We start from the raw sequence: 21,787 nt of genomic DNA on the forward strand, positions 1-21,787 counted from the left end.
TACTGACATCATGAAGTCAATAATCGAATGGTATCAAGATTGTGTTCCGTAGTACTATGTATGTAAAAGATCTACCGAATAGATGTAGTGTTAGATGTAGTGTACCATATAGGTACCTAGTGTAGCTACAAACATAAATATTAGGTTAGTACCTACATAAGCTTAATTACTAGATCAAGATTTCCACATGTTTGCTACATTGCCTGCCCTAGATACGGGGTAGGTACTAGGTAAGTTGTAGTCTGTAGATACACTACTAGCACGGCATGGATAAAGTTCAAAGTTGTGGGAATGCGGGGGAAACCCGCTGTACTATGTAGGTGTCCGCTTTGTTAGCCACTTCAGGTTACTTACCGTGATAGAATGCGGGGTTGGCCGGGTTCTAAAGCCTGATGGGGATCTGAGGATCTGATTGTGTGGGGTTAAGGGCGAGGTATCCATATCCCTTTCTTCGATAAACTGTTCAAACCTCCTTCTCACTGGACAAGAGATATACCTCGGCTTAATACTATCATTCTTGTATCCTAAACCGAAGACTCGTTCTATTTAGTAGGTATACCTGAAACCCTCCACACCCTCTAGGATAGCCACCCCCGCCGCAGCGCGTTTATTTGCGCGGAAGAAGTGGATGGAGAAGACAACCACAATACCGATAATTAAGATGTGAGACCCAATGGAGACCCAGACAGCGGTCATGTAGTGGGGAGCCTCCTGAGAGCGGACAATGAAGCTCCCAGCAATACCGCCCGCACCGTTCATAGCCGTGACGGCGGCAGCAGTGAAGGCGCGTTTCCACTGTCCGGCGATATTGGATGCTTGATATGTGCTTAGCGCGGCCCAATTGCTCACATAAGCCCCCGTCGCGAGGTACGTGCCGATATAGCGCACGGTGACTTGCTCGGAGAAGCCGAGCATGCAGAAGCCGACGATGAGGGTCACGCAATTGAACGTAATGACCGGTCCGCGAAGTTGAAAGCGGTCGCCAATGATGGAGGACAGGAGCACCGGGATCACGGCATAGTAATAAGGCGGCGCGGATAGCAGTATCGCCTGGTTGTCGTCAAAACCCATGCCGCCTTGTAGGATGATGGGTAAGAAGTACGATAGCGCAGTCGACACTAGGTTCAGAAGGAAAAACATGCAAGCGAAGCCGTACACTTTCGGGTCCCGTGCATGCACAAACACTTTGCCCCAAGAAAACGTGTCCGGCTCAACATCCTTACGGTCGGCATTGATCCGAGCCACGGCAAGCTCCTGTTCCTCCGGGGTGAGGAACCAAAAGGATCGGTGCGCCTCCTCGGGGAAGTCCACAATCCAAAAGTAGGTTACCAATCCTATGACCATCGCAATTATGCCCTGGACCAGGAACATGTATCGCCAGCCAGCGATGCCACCTTTACCATCGAGCTTATTGAGGCCGAAATTGACGATACTACCCGTCGCTAGTATGACGACCTCTCCCGTCTGCAAGAAGGCGAAGCGCGTTTGTTGTTCCTTTCTTGGGTACCACGTGGAGATGAGGTACGTTAAACCCGGGTAAATGCCACTCATCGATATGCCTAATAGCACACGTAGCGCAATCATTTGCCGCCATGTTTGGATGAAGGCGGTGCACATGGTAATGAGGCCGAAACAGAAGGTGATAAAGGAGAACCATAGGCGTGGACCGAAGGTGCGCACAGCCAGTGTCGAAGGCAGTTGAAAGGCGATACTGGATATGGTGAAGATGAAGATACTGACGCTAAATCGATTGCCGGTGAGGTCCAAGTCCGATATCATGGAAGTGACCGATGCGGAACTAATCACACCGGAGTCGAGCAGATTCAGAGAACAAAGTATGCCGGCAATGGTACATAGTCGCAAGTCGACCTTGAGCCTGAGACGTCGTTCTAATGAACGTCGAGTGGCAACAAAATCTACATCGTTCTCGTTAATTACGATATCTTCCTCCTCCTCCTCCCCCCCTTCGTCCCCACTAAGAATACGTTCAGAAACAGTGTCTTCATTGTTCGCAACCTTTAATGAAGACAACTTTTCTTTTCGCTTAGTGTCGACGTTGTGAGCTGGAGACGAAGCCATTGCCCGACTGTTTCGATTTAGAAAGGTGAAAGTAGCGTGGAAGGCATACTATGTAGGCAGCGAGGTAGTGTAGTATTTATCTAAGACCCGACTGCGGAGCTGGAGTTTTTAAGAGAAAAGAAAAGAAACATTTCAAATGTATACTAAGCAAAAGTGGAGATGAAGGCTTTGTCTTACCAATCAGGGGACCCTTGATAGCGATGGATGGAAAGTACGAAGTACCTTCTTTATTCTTGATGCTGAACATTTGAAGTTTCTTGAAAATATCATGACTCTAATATCAAAAGTAAGCATATACATATCTTGTTGTTACCCTAATATACTACCTACCCTATAAGATATCCTATAAGATGGCGATCAGATATAGGCGTAGAAGGGGATAGGCTGCAAGAAATATCGAATTCGTCATCCTTATTAGTTCGATTCAATCGTCGCTAAAAACTTTTGCCCTTGAACATTGAAGTGCCTAACCTTAGGTAGGTATCCATAAATTCAACCGAAGTTGATCACGGGAGTTGCCGATGACGGACGCAATTATCGTCAACGTTCGAAAAGGAATTAAGCTCAAAGGTCAACCGTATTTACCTATTCCATAGAATGAAGGTTTCTTTTTAGCAAAATTGATTCAGGGGTACGAGATTCGTTGTTTCGTATGCCGACTGTTTAGCTTCTAATGTACCTGGATGGGCACCCAATACGTATGTATTATCAAGCTCTTAAGTTCAATGGTGCCTATAACCCGATCGTCCTAAACCCAATTATCCTACTTAGAACTACCCAGTAGTTCAATAGGACCTCGATCCTCTCGAGGTAATAGTATTGCGCCGCCTCGCTTCGATAGATGTTCGTTAACCTCACAGTAGCAGCACTCCGTGTTCACCCAAAAAGATCATCTTTCTAGCCTAGCATTACTGTCAGTGGGTCATCACCTTCGTATATATATACCACCTCTACCGTGAGCCACATCTCTAAGCTCCGCTCTTGAAGTACGAACTCCAGCCAAATGCAGAGGCACGCTGTCAACTCGTTTCTGTACTTTGGTTCGAATATCAACATATCTCTCCTCAAGAGACATAGTACTCATTTCTGTCTTGACCCTATGAAGCGTTGTATCGCACTGCCAGTTCTCGCGGTCTAGACTAGCCACAGCTGTCTTGATGTCTCGCGTGACAATAGGAGTATGTGCGGCACGTGGCTGAGAGCGATCGACCTTTGGCATGGACCTTAGATATGCCATGATGACAACCTGTAGATTGGCGTTGAATAATGCCGTTTCGCCAAAGTCATGGACAATGTGAACCGCGACTACGTTCTTCGCAATGACCTGCGGTGGCCCATATGGCGATGGACCGACGGTAATAACTGCCGCATGCCATTCAGACGAGATGTCTCCAAGTCTGTCCTTCCGCTGAATAGCAGCCCAGCCAATATAAATGCCATTCAGACGGAGCAGTAAATCGCTTGGTACCCCGTTCAGATTCGCAGTTGGTAAATTGACTTCCATCTTACTTCGGCCAGTTCCTAGGACAACTTTACCAGTGAAACGGACAGGGTATGGCTTCTCAGGTCCACTGTCGGCCCCAATAATCACAGGTGCTGCTTCTAGGTCCCCTTCCGCACGTAATGGGTCATACGTAGCGTCTCTTTCTGGCTCAAAACTTTCTTCTACAGTTTCATACGCCATAATCCCAGCTTCCTGCACGATGAATCCTGGCATATACGGCTCCACCTTAGTTTGCAATCGTTCAACTTGACTTTGTATAGCATCCCTCGCAGGACCTATGTATCTTTCGACGGCAGTGGACCCAACTACGGATGCTACCTTCAACCCGAGTTCAATGGGCATAGTGGACAGGCTTGCTCCCCGTAGCACGCTAACGTCAGAAGATGTACTCGCTACGCGAAAGACGGGAGAAGGACAAAGCACCTTCTTGGATCCTTCACCCGTACACATCACAACGCGGAGATAGCCGTCCTCAGCCAATACCGGTATTCGAATGATGCATGTCTCGCGGGTGGTTTGCTTGGACAAATTCTTTTGGGATGCAGCTTTCTTTAAAAACTTTTTGATGTCCCTTTGCCAAGCTCGCTCGTCCGACTCGGGGATGTCGGATGCCAAGGCTTCAAGCGTTGGCGTTACATCAATCCAATTTCCTTGGGTGCGTAGTAAAGCACTAGCGGCCATGCCCATATTTCCAGAGAAGCCCTTTCGTTGCAACCAGAACGATCGATCAGCTGGTAATGGTCCATCTGCAAAGATGGTGATGGCGACACTTGTAGATGACCCCTTATAAAAGACCACAGCGGCAGAATGTCGAAGAATGCTGTAGTGCTTCGTTGACTCATAGGGATGTGAGACTAACCCTCCAGCAAAGTAGATGGTCTCATTGACAGCTGTCTTCCATAGTGACCGGTTAGGAAGGGGGCTACTTGGCGCGGTGGCACTAGAGTTGACTGAGAGCTCTGAAGGGCTCCTGACGAGAGGAAGAGATAACTGCCTGGGGGGGTCAGGGCGATGAGTAGTCAGTGTCACTGCCAGTTCCCCCTTTTCAGAAGCAGCGTCATGGCCTTTGTTGGGGTTAGGTGGTTCGTGATAGTCATCTAGATAATCATCAAGGAGATCTCCAATTATATCGTTGGCATCTGGAGAAGATTGTGGGATGACCGTTTGTGGTACTGGCTTCCGTTTGATGCTTGGAGTTGTTGATATATCCATCTGCTCGCTGACAAGATTTGAGTCACTTGGCGAACAATGATGAGGCCTTCGACATCATTAGGGAAGACAGCTCGGACTGAAATATTTTGGTATTGGTGGATAGATTAGGTATGATTCTTAAAGTGTGAAATTCATTGGTATTGTATGAAGCTACGATAATTAAAATTAGAGAAGTAGCTGCAATAACTGCAATAACTGCAATAGCTAAATTGAAAATATAAAGTATATTAAATGATGAAGAATAGAAATGATTAATTGATGAAAGATTAAACGGTATGTTCGGATGAGACTTCTGAAGATATGCCATGATTTGATAATATCAATCTGCACAATATGTACAACATGCACAATGTTGAATGTAATAAAGGGGTTTATTATCGAACCGTTCCATTGGGAAATTCCACTGTGGGCCACGCTGTGCATGCAGCCATGTTACAAGTAATTGCATACTAGGTATCTAATGTAATAAGTTCCACTAGGTTTATATGGGGTTATGCACGTGGAGGATATCCAATCGGCACTTAAACCCAGGTTAGACCGTTATTTGTCGATCGCAAACGAGCTAAACTGCTTGGGTTCTTTTTGAGCTACCTAACCTTAGTACCTAGGATACCTAGGGTAGGATTATGGTTCACCGCAGAGGCCACTAACTCTAAGGTTATCTACGGCGATTCTATGCCCTACCAACATTGAAGCTCCAACTTGCAAGGCTCCAAGGATCCAACCTGGAAGGCTGTCTTTTATTTCATTTTTTATTTTCACTTCCGTCATTCATAAAACGACATCAACTCTTCATAACCCAGAAAATCTATACCTTATTCATCATCTGTTGAAATGTAGATGACATGTTCCTTAATACAGCCAAATACTGTAGCTGTACCGTGATTCTAGATCAAAGTATCTAGTATCCATATCAACAACTTCGATATCATTCAACATGGCATCATTCATCAGTACAGCCTCGTCTACATCCGTATCGCGATCTGGCTCGCGTCATGGCCCTCATTCGTCTTCTAAATCCATATCCGTCGAGACACTAGTCCAACATCTCCTTGATGCTAAGCGATCACTCTCCTCCATGGGCCTTGTCCTACGCGCCAATGAACTCGTCTACTCGGCACGACAAGCTCACGAGGAGGCTGCCATCCTTACAGCACAATCCGATTTTATTCGCCAGGCCATCCTTGACCAAACCCTCCTCTTGAATCGTCTACGAAGAGGCATAACACGAACTTACGATCACGGGAAGCGGGAGTTTAAACAGATTCTTAGGACTTTAGATGCCGCTGATAGCAGACTCCAAGATACGATGAACGTCTTGCGAGATCAGTTTGTAGATAAGTCCTTTAGACCTGCTGGCGAGGAGCAGAAGAACTTGTTAGATTTCATAGACGAGTCTCAGGTTGATGGAATAAGAAACGGGCTGAAGGATCACATTCAAACGTTGCAGGTGGGTGTCATTTGCGTAAATCAAACTCGTCTTATTATATGTTTTATGCTAAACAACTATGTGCTTCCTTCTTAGAACACTCAGAAATCGTTCGATGGCGACCTATTACGTTTCGATACCGATATGCGCTCACTCGACAAGATCTTGTCTACCTCTTCCTCCCCGTCGCCATCCGCTTCGTCTACAGTGCAAGTCCTACCGCGGCTTCTCTCAGCCATGATTGGAGATTCTCATGCCATGGCCCAACTTCTTTCATCCTTAACAAAACACTTCGATCTCTGCGCCACTGCAGTTAGGACAACCGAAGGCGGAGCAGCCTTAGCTAGGATCAAAGCTGCCGAAGTCACAAGTTCTCTGAGTGGAGAGGGGGTGTCGATTTCTGGCGTAATAGCGGAACAAGACTCGCACATGCCCGACTACGATCCCATATCCGCCGAAGACAGGGCTCAGATGCTCGAAGTTGTTATACAAGACGCGTCTGAAGTTGAAGACGTGGTTCGCGAACTTACCGAACGTCTCCATTCTATAGAGGAGCATTGCGTGGGCGTTGACAACCGAATAAATCAAATCAGAGAAACTTACTCCTCCACTATTGAGGCGTTCAGAGTATTGGAGGACATTGGATCACGACTTCATAGCTACATATCGGCCGAAGTGGAGTTTCGCGAGAGGTGGAGCGAAGAATGCCAAGCAATCCATGACAAAATGGCCGAGATGGAGGATCTACGTATTTTCTACGATCGTTATGCCAACTCTTACGATGGCCTAAAATTCGAGGTCGAAAGGCGGAAAGGACTGGAGGACAAAGTCTTGGCCATATGGAAGAAGGCGAAGGAGAGTGTAGACAAAATTGTCGAGGGCGATCGTGTAGAGCGAGAGCTATTTCGACAAGAGGTCGCGGAATATCTTCCTACTGACCTCTGGCCGGGCATGGATGATGCTATGCCGAGCTGGGAAATCGTGCCTGTTAAAGACACTAGGCCTGTTAGGCAAGCCGGAGCTGGAAGTGCGTCGAACCTCGAGAGAAGTGTTGTTCAAGCACCCGCAACCAAACTTCATCGCTTTGCAGACCGGCGATAATCACTGGAGTTGTACCGTTAGGTCAGCATTATGTTTTGTCGGAGTTTAGAAGGGGCAGGTCTTGATTTGGCGGTCGGTATGTGTGAGGGTTATTATTTCCTGGCGGCGTTCTGCGCTTTTAGTCTCTTGAACTTTTGTTGTCAAATACTAAGCACAGATGATAGCCAGAGTTGGCAATCTCAGTTTATTGTTTTTTCCCTGGTCGGTGGTTCAGTCACTTCTTTATTCAATGTTGTTTCTACACGCCTCCCGATTCTCATCTATCCCCTTTTCTCCCCTCCCCGAGCTAAATCTTGAACGGCCCAAACAGCAGACCTCCTCCAATGGGATGTAATGTTTTCGCCGCCGGTCTTCAACTTTCATTGAAGAGCATGGAAGGCTTATTGTCGTGTCGTGTAATAGGGCTGTAGTTATAGGCATGCTACCTAGTATTTACTGGATTCTAGCTAGGTACCTGCCTACCTAAATACTCAACATGACAACCGCAGAGCTTGTCAACTCTCCCATGTACTAGTACGCTTTAACTCACCTTCCTACTTAGCTTCGCAAGTAGTCATGAAGCCAAGCATGACATAGCCACCAGTAGCTAATAGTTATACCTTCAACTCTTCACACTTGATGATATCCACCATATCCACGGTATCGATCTCGGACATGTATGTACATAACCCCCAAAGCAGGTAATGGGGTACCTACATGTAAGAAATCGAGAACCGTATAAGTAGGTATGCACATTGAATGCGCCTGCATAGGTACCTATGTAGAAGGTAGTAGTAAGAGTGGATGGGGGTCTAGTTAGTCCTGACCGTCCTGTGAATAAATAAATAAATGCACGATTATTGCAGCTATTATACCTTGCTAGTGAATAACTATAGGGCTGTGTCCACATTCAAACATACCTGCCTACCCGTCCTATGTACAGTACCTGCATGCATCTTCCCAGCTTCGGGGTCATCTCCAATTGCTTATGATGAGTCTCATACCGCCTACATATGTATATACTAGTCGTAAAGCAGCGAGCATGGGTGCAGTTACTGCAATACGCATGCTACTAATATGAAATGTAAGGATGACAAGGTAAATCGTGTAAAATACAAATATGAGACTACCTAGGTCTTATTAATCTAGTAGGTACGTAGGTTAGGTAGATACTAAATTTGTTGCTAACATCATACATATCTAATAATATCGTACATAGGTATAATCGTTTAGGTGATTAACCCTCCTCTCCTAATATACAAAAGAAATCCGCCCATGAGTCTCGAGGACAATAGGGCTTGGATGCCGATATGCTACCAATACGCCTGAACAATGCTGATGCTGATGCTGATGCTGATGCTGACAACATTGAAATGTTATTGCGGTACAAAAGAAGCCGTGGTTACAACGTCTCGCGTGGATACAGTACATCTATTGCTACACCTCGACGCTTCTTCTCCATTCATTTCAAAAGAAATGAAGAATAAAAAAGAAACAGTGAGCTCAAACAGTTCTTTAACCGCGAGCACACAGCTGTTTACTTGCGTCGAATCAACACCGGGGCTGAGCGGGGTGCTGGGTATAAAGAGGGCCAATCCGCGCAGCGACACTGCGACATATGAGTGGTCGAGATCCCGAGGGCATTCGGGGGATCTCATATGTGGATCTGTTACGAGCCGTCACCTAGCACAATCCACGCTTCCCCGGTGTTTTCTGATGCATCAATAGAGACTGCCACGACGGTACCGGGTCCGTTTACATCATCGGCCTCTAACATCGCCCAGTCATCAGTGAAGTCATCTTCTTTGTCGTCTTCGCATCCTTCCTCCGAGTCAGAGGCTAAGTCAGGACAATCGGTTGCAGCCGGAGCTGGGGCCGGCTTATCTGATGAAGGTGCTGGCTTCTCTGAAAGCTCGGGGATGGCTGAAAGGATCATGTGTCTGTAAGATCGTCTAGAAGATCGTCTCCGAGAAACCTTATCCTTGCCACGCTGTTCATCTATGAATTCATCTTCCGTGGGAATTGAAATCTCGACGGTCTCTGGAGTCAGGGGTGACTGAAATGCCCCATCTGAGACTACAGAGGTGACTAAATGGTCAAATTGCAGATGAAATGTTTCCCGGTGCTTCTTTGCACGCTTGGCGGGGCGGGTCGTATATACGGGGTCCGGATGGTCGATGGTGCCCAAGTTGAAGTCAGAACTGAGCACGTGAGGATCGTCGTAAAGAAGGCCTAGTTTATACAAATCCGCATCGTCCTCAACGAAGTCAAAGTAGTCCCAGGCCTTTGGCTCACGAAACGCATCCTGACGTTGGAGTCGGGGCTTCCTTCGGCTGTTGTCAGATGGGAGAAAGAAGTTGGGGTCAGCCGCTAATTTGTAGCTGTCTTCAGTGTCAGGTTCCCATGCCGGGAGATATGCGTGAAACGCTCGTGGCCGGGATGACTGTTTTGGGCGGCGTCTAATTTTGTTAGACCGAGCTGAGCGGCCATTTGTGGAGCCCCGACGACGAGGACTGCCACAGAGCGGAAGTGGAACTTCTGAGAAAACTGAGAAGGATGTCATAAAGGGCGGTTTATATAGTGTAAAGATTCTAACTAGCACGATGGCGTAATAATACTCGCAAACGCGTAAAGTAATAAGCAATAATAATAATCGGAAGAAGAGAAAGGTGTAGTGGATGCCACACGCAAGGGCGCAGTGGGCGCGTGAGTACAAAAAGTCTTAGTGAAGAGCGTAGTCAAGTGGACTTTTTCGAGAAGACCGCGGAAGACGATGGTGATTTATAAAGGCTAGATGAATCATGGCCTTGCTAATTTGGTATAGAAATTTACCCGTAGAGTCATCGCGTATGATAGGCCTTGACTTGATGTCATCTCAAGGTGTGAGTCACTTGATCCCGTTATCATTATTCATTATTAGTACCACGCCTACCTAGCAAGACTGCCTGGATAGTAACTCGGGTGATGATGTTTTAGGTGGCGGAGCCTATAAGACCAAGGCTGGTAACCAAGGCTGGTACACCTCATATAAATCACTGTGATTGAATGATTGTTCGAGTAACAACGTGGCGCTGGGGCGGGATTCTGGGGCTCTGGGGCTCTGGGGCCCAAGGTCTAGGCAATAATGTGAAAAACAGGTCCATTTATGGATAGACTGTCAGATGAGCAAGATTGTATCAACGTGGTGTGCTAGGTAGGTATACTCAGTAGGTAGTATGTAACGATAAGTATGTATGAGCCATAATGTGTCATAATTTAGCAATGGAGAGGCAAATGAGCCGAACTTTAGGGGAAAAAAAGCTCCAGAGTGCTCCATTAGAAATTCATAATCATGAATCCCGGAGAGTTCAAGTTCAATGTTTCAATTGATTGATTCATCAACATTGAAGTTCAAAGTTGTCTAAAAATAGGTAAGTAGTTAACTAGTACCTAAGTACAAACTTGGCAGTGGAAGACTCGGACCATGTATTCGCGTACCTCTCTACACGGATAAACTTAAGTACTATCTGACCCACTATTATGTACCTGCGGCATGAACGGTATCATATTCCATAACATTCATACCGGGTAGGTACTAACTATTTGCATATGTACAATTAACTACCTAGTACCTAACCTAGTACATCAAGTACCTATTCAATCGTGAAACATGTATGACATAACTAATGTCCTGTCTCTCTCTACGTCAATTTTACATAGAGAATTTAGCGATACATAAAACACCAAAACCTTTACCACTTACATGTAATAGTAAGTACATGTAGTTATTAGTAGGAGGAATTCCAGTTCTTAGTTTCTATTGAAGGATTATTTATCCGCACAAACTCCCGTTGCAACCAAGATATCAGCAAACACTTATGCAAGCAATCAAGACGTGCTTCCGAACGTGACGATCCCCCAGCAATTCATCACAAACTAATAAATAAAGGAGCTTCCCCAGGGACTATCAGTGGACTATCAGTGGACACCAGTGCCACAGTATCCGACCCTTCTCCTTCTCTCTCCCTCTCTCCTTCTCTCTTTCTCCAGAGTTATCTCCATATTCTATATCGAATTCAACTAGATTTTCTTTCAATGCGATACTATCACTCATTCTCATCGTCTTCTCATTCCCTACTTTCTTCTATAGTCCCATTCTTCATTTTACGACCCGGTTGAACGAAATTCGCATCAGGATGCCTTCGCCCATGATGAAGGCCACGCTGGCCGCCGCCGCACTCTCTAGCGCATCAAATATTCTCGCTCAGTTTCTTGAAGCATACCGAGACGGTCTCCCCTTTGCGTTTGATATTGTCAATTTTCTCCGATTTGTCACTGTTACTTTCATCACTGCTCCGCCAAATTATATGTGGCAGCAATTCCTCGAGCGCAGTTTTCCCGCCTATGAACGAAAACTACCGGTTAAAGACGTCGAAAAACAGGACATGAACACGGAAGATTCCAGTGAAGGTGTGGGCGCAGAACAAAAGCCGAAGCTAAACTGGCAAAATACATTCACTAAGTGGTTCGTCGACTGCATTACGCTCGGCGCTATCTTCAACACGGTCGCATTCTTCGTGCTCATGGGCTTCCTGAAACACCAGCCTTTAGACCAGATTGGGCAAAATATCAGAACCGAGACCATCCCTGTCATCTTCGCCGGCTATAAGATTTGGCCGTTTGCTTCCATCATCAGCTTCACTTGCATTCCGGTGGATCGGCGGATCGTCTTCCTCAATTTTGTGGGACTCTTGTGGGGGATTTACATGTCTCTCGTCGCCTCCCGAGTGTAGAGCCGTGGATCGATCACGATCGGCATAGATATGTGCCCATGCGAGATCGTAACGGTGTATCTTGAACAGTGCACCGCCCTAAGGCTGACCATATGAATTGGATCTTCCGCAAGGTTATTACGTGCGAGATCACGTATACCTACCTAGAGTTATAGGCAAAAACACATCGTTTCTAAGGAAGTGCTCCGAGAGTTGGCTTCTATATCAAAAGTCCGCATGCTTCATTTGATGAGACTATGCGCTTAATAGGGTTTATTGGTTTATGTATATACGAAACCAGTTCGATATTATCATGGAGATTATATCCTTCTAGATCTACGAAGTTTTAACCAGGTACAGGTTCTTTCAAGATGAAAGCTATCGACTAATGCGTTTCGTCATTACGAGCTGGCCTCTCTAAACGACGTTGCACGAATAATTAGTATCGCATGCCTACCTACCCAGGAGGTTGGTGCATGTGGAAATCACAATATTATACGATCCACGAAAACTCTACATGGCTTTACACCTACCCATCTCACCCAGATCGCAAAGGTTGACGGTATCCGAAGCGTGCTGAGCAAGTCCATCAAGAACCTGCATATGCCTTAGGCCAGTGAGAACAGCCCTGTTCGAGTGCAAAAGCCTAGCTCGATACATGCCCCGAATATACTGAGAGATTATGTCTTAGCTGTGCGCCCGAATTCGAAAGTCTTGGTGCATTTCATCAGTGCATCTCTGTCTCTCTAACTACCTATAGACGTGTATAGGTTTGCACTACAGCTAGCGTTTTACAGAAATCCGCAATAGGGGTCAAAGCTGCTACCATAGTGGGATTTGATATCGACACCGATATCTCTACAAGTTGCACAACATAGAATGAGAAGAAGGTGGTGTAGTTGTGCTCTTTGGGCTTTGCTAACATATTGACAATTGCTCTCAGTTTTACTAATGGATCAACAGGGGCATATCATGACTCCACGACGAGCCCATGGTCAACCAAAAAGCTCGGATCGCAATGAAGCTTCGAATGGCGCATCATTCTGGCTTTCACCGCATTGTTTAACTATTGCAATATACCAGAGATGATGCTCATCTTAACAAAATGGTTGATTTGCCTACATAAATTAAAGCAAATGAAATTCAGACGTTAAGTTGATTGAGCGACATTAGATCACATGTGGTATCATTCACTACATCGCCCCCCTGACATTTGGAGATCACTTTCCACCCCTTCAATACCGGACGCCCAACCCAAACAATCATAAATTCCATGAGGTGCGCTTGTTCATCTGAATTTCGTAATTCAAAGCAGCCTTAAAATCCATTATCCAGGATAGACAGTAACTTCTGGTCCCTTTCCCACATCAACCACACAACCGCTCCAACGGGTCCCGTGAGTAAACTCAGCGCCGTGATCACGAAAGCTAGCTTGACCCAGCTCTTTATTAACATCCGGTTTTCCCTTGAGTTCACATACAAGGTCGACGACCAAATAATAGCAGCAGTTGAGCCAACGTACTGGTCATAGAGGAAAAAGTCGTGCATCCCAGATGCCATCGAAACCATTTTCTCGGTTGACCAGAAAGGAGGAGGCACGAAAACATTAAAGAAGGTCCAAGCCTCCTGCAAAGAGGATGGAAATGCCGAAGGATATAGGTGAACGGCCACGATTAATGCAAGCGGAATGATCTGGGATATCACACACCAGACAAATGCAAATAAGTAGGTCCTGGCGAGCAGGTCCTTTTCCTTTAACCTCATCCAGGGCATGGGAGATTGCGAACCCCTAGCAAAGGGCTCCTTGGAGTTCGGCTGGGAGATGCTGCGAGCTCGTCGACGTTTTTCCAGTCGTGATGCCAACAATATCTGAATGGCCATGCTCCAGATAGGGGACCCTTGCCAAAGTCCGCCGAACCATTGGTGTAACCAGTTTGGAAACACGGGGATGCTCATGAGAATTGCCGGGACGATATAACCGAGCATGAACGCAAGTGGCATCGTCGATACTTCCAAAGGTTTTACTATGGAGGCCGCTTCCAAGAGCACTGGGCCGACTTCCTCCGCTACTGGCGAAGTCAATAGGTGAACCATTCCGTAAAGGGGCATCGTGCAACCATAGCTAGCGGTTTGCATTAGACACGCCCATACGGAGAAGCTATATTACGACTATTAGTTAACGTGATGAGGTTACGAGATACCAGTAAAGAGCTCTTACAAACGGAGAGAGTTGGCTTGGTTCCCACTCCTCAGTCCTTCTATCGCAATAACCACAAGCAAGGCTAGATATTGCCCGCCAAAGTGGAAAGAATATAGTGACAGTTGAGGAAGACTCCCATCGGTGACGTTGGAAAACATCACTGTCGCCAACGTCAGAAGCTTATCCAGGGGGGCTATCCTTGTGTATTGCGTGAGGATAAAATTCGAAGAGCCCGGGAGGTAATGTGGTCCCTCGTTACGAAGCCGAACCAGGGCTTCGTAGTAGCCATTCCGCCATAATAGCCCGTACAAGGCACTTGTGCCGAAACCATAAACCAACAAAAGTGCTACAAAAACAACCGTCTTTCTAGACTTTGAGGACGCCGGTGACAAGAAAAAATCATCCATTATGATGAGATATGGTAATACACGAAAAGGGGGGCGTAAGGAGATGACAAGGTCCGAACTTTGCACATACAGCAGCAATCATCGCCCCTACCAGCGACTATTTCTAGTCAGTGGCTTGAGCCAGACATAGACTTGGTGTAACCAGTCGTGCTCCCAGGAGACTGGAATTATCTGGATACATGGCTGTTGTACGGAGGAACTATAAAGTGACAGAGCTGCAGAGACATGCATTTGCATTTGCATTGCAGGAAGCATCAAGTCGTATGCACTGCAAAGAGTAGAAGATTTGCAAATATGATACTAGAAGAAGATGGATCAACCTTAATCCATCAACTAACTGCTCTAACTGCTCTAACTGCTATACTGTTGATTACATAGGCAGGTATAGTGATTATAGCCATCCTGGCCTGGACATCCCACGTACCAAGGTAGTCCCGTCAAGGTTCCAGAGTTTCCAGACAATCGGCTTTGCATGGCTACTAATTCGGAAGAGTCTCGACCGGTCTTCTTGGATGCCGGCCGGCCAATCCCCTGACCGTTCTTGTATTTCCCCCCTTGGGCCTTGGGGCCCTCCGCACTAGCATCGATGACAATGAGACTCTACCCCAACGATATTCCGCCTCCCCTACAATCAATTTTCGACCACGAATCTGCAATCGCTACGTCTTGAGAGGGGGGCCCTTCTCTAGGACTGGGACACACTACTAAAGTAGTTGCCTACCTACGAACATGTTCTATTGCTTAATTGGGGTGGGCTTGCTTGGCTTTGGGTAAAAAAAAAACAACCAAAAAATAACTGGATGTGACGTGGCGGCGTTGCACATCTTTAAAAAGGAAAAGAAGGTGGAGCTTTCTTTTTCGCCCATGCAAATCAATCAGGGAGCAAGCAAGCTTTTCGGGACCAAGAACTTTTGTTTCGATGGCTTTTTTTGTGGAAATCCAAGCCGATCAAGTTAAATACCTACCTTGCAAGTCAGAGGCACGCAAGCGGCGCAATAATGACCATTAGATGAATACCGAATACCCACCTGAAATAGAAAAGGTTCGGTCCGCTTCGACGCTTGCAAGCTGTTTCCGGCTTAAGGGATTCGCAAAAAAATGTGGATGGAAACATATGCAGACAGAATAGACAGAACTAACAGACAGTCAGGCAGTGCAGAGCAAAACGACTCGCGACGAAGGCTATCTGGTGAACGGAACTAGAGCGCATCCCCGTTGATGCCCAAGGATGCGGGCGGGAACATCGAATGCCGTGATATGATGGAGGGACTATACCTTCTCCTGCCTAGCCTGAAGAGCTACGCACTTGATACGCGAGACTTGGACCATGTGGCCTCTATCTTTTAGACTCTCACGATGCTAGTAGCCAACTAAGTCTCCCTACCGAATCGGAATGTGACGGTTCTGTATACTACAGCACGCAAAAGTATGTAGGGCCTAGGACAATCTCAAGTTTACCTATATGATATGCTTATATATCCCACGCGTTGCCTTCGTTGCCCCTGAATCACCTGGGTATGTACACCATCTCCTGCCATTTCATTTCAGGGGAACCTTGGCCTGCTCTTTTCCCAGAATTATTCATCCAAGCAATTACCTAATATGAGGTAATGGTTATTTACTTCCTTCAACTCATAGTCACGTTGCTACACTGATAGGTACTTATCGGTCTTAACTTAAGGTGATATCGCATGATATCCCAAGAGCCTGAGAAGAACGTAGTAATTTCTCCAATACCATCAACGTCTCTCGACGATGACAAACAAGAAATGCCCCTGCGTATCGAAAAGACCTATATTTATACCAATGAAAAGATCTCTAATATCTCTATGTAGGGATAAGTGGTCCTTGTATAGAAGCTGCTGCTTGGAGGAGGATCAGAAAATCCCCTGCGAGCAAATTCAGTTCTTCGTATCCGGGAAGCAGGAAATAGTTAGTTTCATGGGCTATCGGGTTCATCAGAGTTTCTCTTTATATTCTCCCAACTCTTTGGGCTTCTGTTATAGATACAATACATGCCCCAATGCTTAACAGGCATCACATATACCAAAAAGGCTCCACGAACGGTTGCTTAGCTGCCCAAACAAGGAGTGATGTCGGCCGAACTACAGAAGCTTTTCCAACCCAAGGAGGGCCGCCCCCCTCGGGCTTGGCTAGGAGTTTCGGTGAGTTCTATATTTATAGTCACACGTAAATTCATGTCATGAATCTATTTCGTCAATCTATAGCCTGACCGCTAGGTTAAGCAACTCGCCCCCCTTTCTTTAAACAAGTCCGACAGGTTGGCTCAGGTTAGAGAAGTCCTAACAACTTAGGTCTCAATGACAACGATGGATACCTAGGACTCTAGTTTTTCTTCCTACTGGCCCTCATATTCGCCTTTAACGGACCTCTTTCATGTAGGTACGTTAGGCAAGCTTAAGCGAAGGGCTGTGGCAAGCCAATGATGGTAAGCCGTAAGCAACTATCTACTGCTGTTTTGAGGCGTTAGCATCCACGACACTGCGGTTCTATACCGCATAGATTGTCGATCTTTTTTGAGGTTGGCTAACTATATTCTCTTACCAAATCTCTTGCCTAGGTACTTATAGGTAGGTACCTAAACTACCTACCAACATACATATCTTCATCAATACCCATGCGTCATATCGTGGAAGTAAATCCAATGGACCCTTCCATCTAATGTTGGTTATCCAATGGCACCTCTCCCTGGTTTGGGACTTACCGACGTAGGCCACATGCATATCATAAATTGGAAATACAGGTACCCATATATAACCCAACCTACCCAGAGTCCCAGATAAATAGGTATAACTACATCCATGGATGTACTTGTTCTGCTAACGAAGAAGGGAACAATGCTTCCTAACCATGTGGGTTTAGTGATATCTACGCTACCCTGCTGCATATTATGGTACATATACATACCTACATATGGGCGACCTTATCAACGGTCCCCATCCCCATCCCCATCCCCATCCCAACTAACCTACCTAGTAGATCTCGTTCCGCACGTACATGTACGGTATGGTGGGGAAAAAAAAAAAAGGGCAACTTCGATCATCCCTCTCTACCGAACCTCGAATGTGACAGGTAACACTGGGATCTATAGGCCGCTACGTGCAGCTTTTGGTGGAGGCCCGGCCCCCACGCACGTACTAGGTACCTAACCTATGGAGCGGGTTTTTATATGTATGTATGTATGCATGCGTGCGTTCCCTCTTTGGTAGCCAACAAACGAAAACGATAACCCAAAGGGCTCGTAAGAGTTTATCTACGTAGATGATGCCTATTCGCCACACCAGCGCACTGGATACGTTAGATGTGTGTGTGTGTGTGTGTGTGTCCTAGGGCTTCAGGTAATCATCATTACGATAGGCAACTAATTACTTAGGTAGGTTACCTACCTACCTACCTACCTATGTGTGTGTGCATCACGTAAACCGGTTACCTGCTGCTGCACATAGTAGGTACCTCTACCTACCTTAGGTAGGCATTCCTTCTCAACATTCCACTTAGGTACCTAGACAGGCGCACAGGCTGTGTTGAGGATGAAGATAAGATATGAAATTACTTACCTAAGTAAGTTGTCTCTCTCTCTCTCTCTCTCTCTCTCAATCCAGAGAGAGGGGGGGGGGGTGACAAATCCATATAATGACACCATCGTGTAGGTACTAGGTAGGCAGGCAGGCAGTGTCCGGTCCGGTCTCGTCGTTAGGTATTACCAACAGGTATGTATGCAGCCCGCTTTAGCTTCCTTCGCGAAGACGGATGCATCAGTAAACCCATGCATCCCATGTGACAGCAGCAGAGACCCAAGAAAGACTCTTGCCCGGCTGGTTCTCCGCAACTGGTTATTGGATAAAGGGCATGTCACCCAGAAGATAGATGGGTTGGGTAGGGATCCTGCAGGGTGTCGTCGTTGTTCGAGGACGCGAAGGGCGCTGACGTAGGTATGTAGGCCTCGAACTGCCATAGGACTCTGGGCTTGCTGGCTTGCTGGCTGGCTGAGCGGCTTTCCGAGACATATATCTATCCACGAAGCTGTCGAAAACCAGCCTATCTGCCTAGGTACCTAGGTAAAGTAGCAGCCAATCATCGTCGGGTTTAACATTGGAAGTAGCTTGCCTCGGACGAACTCTTCAGGAGAGTTGCTATGCCGCGAAAAGCCCAAATGCGTAGGTAATCCCGCCTGCGCGGCTTGCCAGATAGATGTAGGTAGATGTAGACCGGCTCTTTCCTTCCATCCCACGATACATAACTGTACCCTCAAGGGGAGGTAAGTAAGTAAGTAAGTAAGTAAGTAAGTAAGTAAGTAAGTGCTTTGATAGCTCGCCTCGGCTGGAGTCGGAAGCGATTTCCAATTTGGTGCAGGGTAAGCAGCGATGGTCTATGTTACCCAAACCAGAACATGGTCGTCTGGATTTGGGCTGTATTGCATAACCAAGGCTTGCTGTTTCTGTGATCATTTCTCATCATTACCTAGTAACCTAGCTGTTGAAAGCTTACCGTTGGAAGCTTATTCGCGTGCTTACTCGGAAACTCGTGGAATAGGTGACTGACTGAGTTGGGTAACGAAGGGGGGGGGAAGCGCACATACATATGCATGGGCAACCCGCCCCCTTAGTCACCCTCTGTCATCATGACTGATTATAACTATTCATGCAGCCACAATGACTAGGTCCTGGGGTTTAGAGCTGTACGTTGTGTTTTGAAGCATCAGGCTCCAGGTACCTAGGTAGGCTTGGTATCGCTGGATGCCCTCATTGAGATGCACATCTAGTAGCCCGATTATGTACAGGTCAATGGGCGCACTCCGAGGGCGATAGTAAACATGATAGTAAGATGTATGTCTTCTCGTGCATATAAAACACATATAAATAGGTACCTATGTGAACGGTATCCACCATCTAGTCTAAGGGGCTATTCCTCGAGCCCGCCGACATCCACGAACTCGAGAGCAAGCCCCCCACCCCTGAATCGTTCAAAAATGAAGTTGATCCCAAGCTCCATCATTCTACTCGCCTCAGCCATTTTGGCTGGCTGACGGGTTTACCTACGAACGATTAGACAAAGACAATGCTGTGAAACACATCCCCCTACCCCCCCCCCCCCCAGTGCTCCGTCGAAGGTACACATACTGATTGTGCATGTCCAAGGTCCTCCTCATAGCCGACATGCAAGAGGGTCTCTTCAGCCTCGCGCGGGACTTCGACCACTCTACCTACCGCACCGCCATGTTCGCGCACGCATCCCCGGGCCAGGCCTTCCGTCTCCCCGTCATCATGACGACCTCGTCCGAGACCGGGCCCAACGGCCCGCTCCCCGACGAGATTTGTCGCCACGTACCCCGATGCGCCGCTCATCAGGCGCGAGGGCGAGGTGGGTGCGTGGGATAACGAGGAGTTTCCGGACGCGGTGGTGAAGGCGAATAGGTCGCAGGTTATTTTGGCGAGGATTACCTACGACGGATGTTTGTATGTATGTTGGGAAGCCCTCCCCCCTCTTCCCTACCTTTTTATGCGGTGTCGTAATGTCACCAGGTTTGTAGTTGTAGATACAATCCATTGTAAAGCTATCAGAACCCGTTGGCTAACATGAACCCCATACCTAGGCACGACCTTCCTCGCCCTCTCCCTGCGCGCCGCAGGCTACAGCGTGTGGGCGAACCACGAGGCGTCGGGCACGACGACGCAGTACCTCCGGGACATGGCGAACGAGCGCATGCGGGCCGCCGGGGTCCAGGTGGTGTCGTATTTCGCGATCGTGTGCGAGCTGATGCGGGGCTAGAGGAACACGCCGGGGGCCAAGGAGCTGTTCCCGGTCTTGGATGAGTATCTGCCCATTTACGGTATGGTGGCGAGGGGACACCGGGCTGCGGTACGGAATGGGACGGTGCTGCCAGGGGAGGATGTCTTGCCTTGATTGGCTTGTTGGGTTAGGGGGGTTACCTGGTGCAGTCAAGAATATTGGCACCTAATAAGAGCAAAACGAGAACAGCGGGTTTCCTTGGTATAGAATAGTTCGTTGATTAAAGACTCGTATGACGATGCTGGTAGAAAAAGAAAAAGGGCAAAGAGAAACTAAAACATAAAGCATTTCTGACTTATTCAAGACCCTCCTATATCATACCCTCCACCTCCTCTCTGAGCAAGCTAAACGTGATCATATCCCTAATCTCCCCGCCTTTACAAACAGCCTTTCTTCGCACCCCTTCCTTGGTGTAGCCCGCTCGCTCTAATACCTTCAAGCTACCTTCATTTCCACTGTGCACGCCAGCTTCCAACCGAAGTATTTCGGGGAACTGCTGAATCGCCCACACAGAGAAGGCACGCAAGGCACTCGTCGCGATGCCCTTCCCCCAGTGCTCCTGCGCAACCCAATAGCCAACCTCCCAGGTGCGATACTCGACATCCCGACCTTGGGTCAAGCCAATGCCCCCGGCCGGCGTGCCGTCAGGGGCGCAGATGCAGAAGTTGACCATGGGGTTGCTGGTCAGGCAGGAGTTGATCCAGAAGTTGGAGTCTTGTAGCGTATAAGGGTTGGGAAAGCTGTTGCGCATGTAGTTTGTGATCACTTGATGGTTCGCTGCGGTCGCTAAGGGGAGAGCATCGTCGAGTGTGTAGGGCCTGACGAAGCACTTGTCTGTTTTCACTATTGCGACGGGTGCTGTTTCTGATGTAGGAGCTGCCATGGTGGATTGCAGTGCTAGGGGTTGAGTCTTGCTAGGGCGAAAGGCTGACACGCAATTCCAAATCCAAGTCTAGCAGGACTGCGATGATATCCCCAGCAGCGATAATATAGTTACTTATGTTCTGTCAGTGAACAGGTGCTCATGAATCCTTCCCGGATGACTCATTCTTGAAATCTGAAATCGGATGCACAGTTGCACGGCTGAGCTTGGCCCCACCTCAATCTCACCATCTCTCAGACTCGCCAATCAAAGTCGATGCCATCCTTTGCTAGATAGATTAGCTAGGCAGTTTTGGACCTTGGGCATCGTTTGCTAGTGCCAGTGCCACGGCTCCTCCTTGTAAGAGCCTCCTTTGCAGCTTCAGCAAAGCAATGTTTGAGTTGCTTATGTAATTCTTCTATCTCAGCAGCTTCAAGTATCCTCCTCGCCCT

At 47.3% G+C, this 21,787-nt stretch overlaps 8 protein-coding genes across 8 annotated transcripts; 3 read left to right on the forward strand and 5 right to left on the reverse strand.

The window, feature by feature from the left end:
- Positions 1-197: 197 nt before the first annotated feature.
- GGS25DRAFT_130273 (putative MFS transporter) lies at positions 198-2,433 on the reverse strand. The gene is made up of 3 exons (XM_049256221.1): positions 2,410-2,433; positions 2,257-2,353; positions 198-2,127 (listed from the first exon to the last, which is right to left on the reverse strand). The coding sequence occupies exon 3, from the start codon at positions 2,077-2,079 to the stop codon at positions 547-549; it is 1,533 nt and encodes a 510-aa protein (XP_049120239.1). The 5' UTR covers positions 2,080-2,127; positions 2,257-2,353; positions 2,410-2,433; the 3' UTR covers positions 198-546.
- On the reverse strand, positions 2,362-4,928 carry GGS25DRAFT_130301 (uncharacterized protein). Its single transcript, XM_049256222.1, has one exon. The coding sequence runs from the start codon at positions 4,793-4,795 to the stop codon at positions 3,005-3,007; it is 1,791 nt and encodes a 596-aa protein (XP_049120240.1). The 5' UTR covers positions 4,796-4,928; the 3' UTR covers positions 2,362-3,004.
- Positions 4,929-5,610: 682 nt separating this feature from the next.
- On the forward strand, positions 5,611-7,436 carry GGS25DRAFT_130386 (autophagy-related protein 17). Its single transcript, XM_049256223.1, has 2 exons — positions 5,611-6,245; positions 6,321-7,436. Exons 1-2 carry the CDS (start codon positions 5,733-5,735, stop codon positions 7,323-7,325), a joined length of 1,518 nt encoding a protein of 505 aa, XP_049120241.1. The 5' UTR covers positions 5,611-5,732; the 3' UTR covers positions 7,326-7,436.
- A 1,418-nt stretch (positions 7,437-8,854) lies between these two features.
- GGS25DRAFT_130414 (uncharacterized protein) lies at positions 8,855-10,164 on the reverse strand. Its single transcript, XM_049256224.1, has one exon. The coding sequence runs from the start codon at positions 9,865-9,867 to the stop codon at positions 8,974-8,976; it is 894 nt and encodes a 297-aa protein (XP_049120242.1). The 5' UTR covers positions 9,868-10,164; the 3' UTR covers positions 8,855-8,973.
- An 828-nt stretch (positions 10,165-10,992) lies between these two features.
- GGS25DRAFT_130449 (uncharacterized protein) lies at positions 10,993-12,442 on the forward strand. The gene has a single exon (XM_049256225.1). The coding sequence runs from the start codon at positions 11,480-11,482 to the stop codon at positions 12,074-12,076; it is 597 nt and encodes a 198-aa protein (XP_049120243.1). The 5' UTR covers positions 10,993-11,479; the 3' UTR covers positions 12,077-12,442.
- A 930-nt stretch (positions 12,443-13,372) lies between these two features.
- GGS25DRAFT_518363 (uncharacterized protein) lies at positions 13,373-14,662 on the reverse strand (the record flags this gene model as incomplete). The annotated part of the gene is made up of 2 exons (XM_049263520.1): positions 13,373-14,213; positions 14,274-14,662. 2 exons carry the CDS (start codon positions 14,660-14,662, stop codon positions 13,373-13,375), a joined length of 1,230 nt encoding a protein of 409 aa, XP_049120244.1.
- A 5,150-nt stretch (positions 14,663-19,812) lies between these two features.
- GGS25DRAFT_513005 (Isochorismatase hydrolase) lies at positions 19,813-20,587 on the forward strand (the record flags this gene model as incomplete). Its single annotated transcript, XM_049262841.1, has 4 exons — positions 19,813-19,958; positions 19,996-20,135; positions 20,277-20,428; positions 20,474-20,587. The coding sequence occupies 4 exons, from the start codon at positions 19,813-19,815 to the stop codon at positions 20,585-20,587; spliced, it is 552 nt and encodes a 183-aa protein (XP_049120245.1).
- GGS25DRAFT_130526 (acyl-CoA N-acyltransferase) lies at positions 20,470-21,496 on the reverse strand. The gene has a single exon (XM_049256226.1). The coding sequence runs from the start codon at positions 21,354-21,356 to the stop codon at positions 20,784-20,786; it is 573 nt and encodes a 190-aa protein (XP_049120246.1). The 5' UTR covers positions 21,357-21,496; the 3' UTR covers positions 20,470-20,783.
- Positions 21,497-21,787: the final 291 nt, after the last annotated feature.

This window comes from Hypoxylon fragiforme, assembly GCF_022984875.1.
Source record: "Hypoxylon fragiforme strain CBS 206.31 chromosome Unknown GGS25scaffold_2, whole genome shotgun sequence".
NCBI classification, from domain to species: Eukaryota; Fungi; Ascomycota; class Sordariomycetes; order Xylariales; family Hypoxylaceae; genus Hypoxylon; species Hypoxylon fragiforme.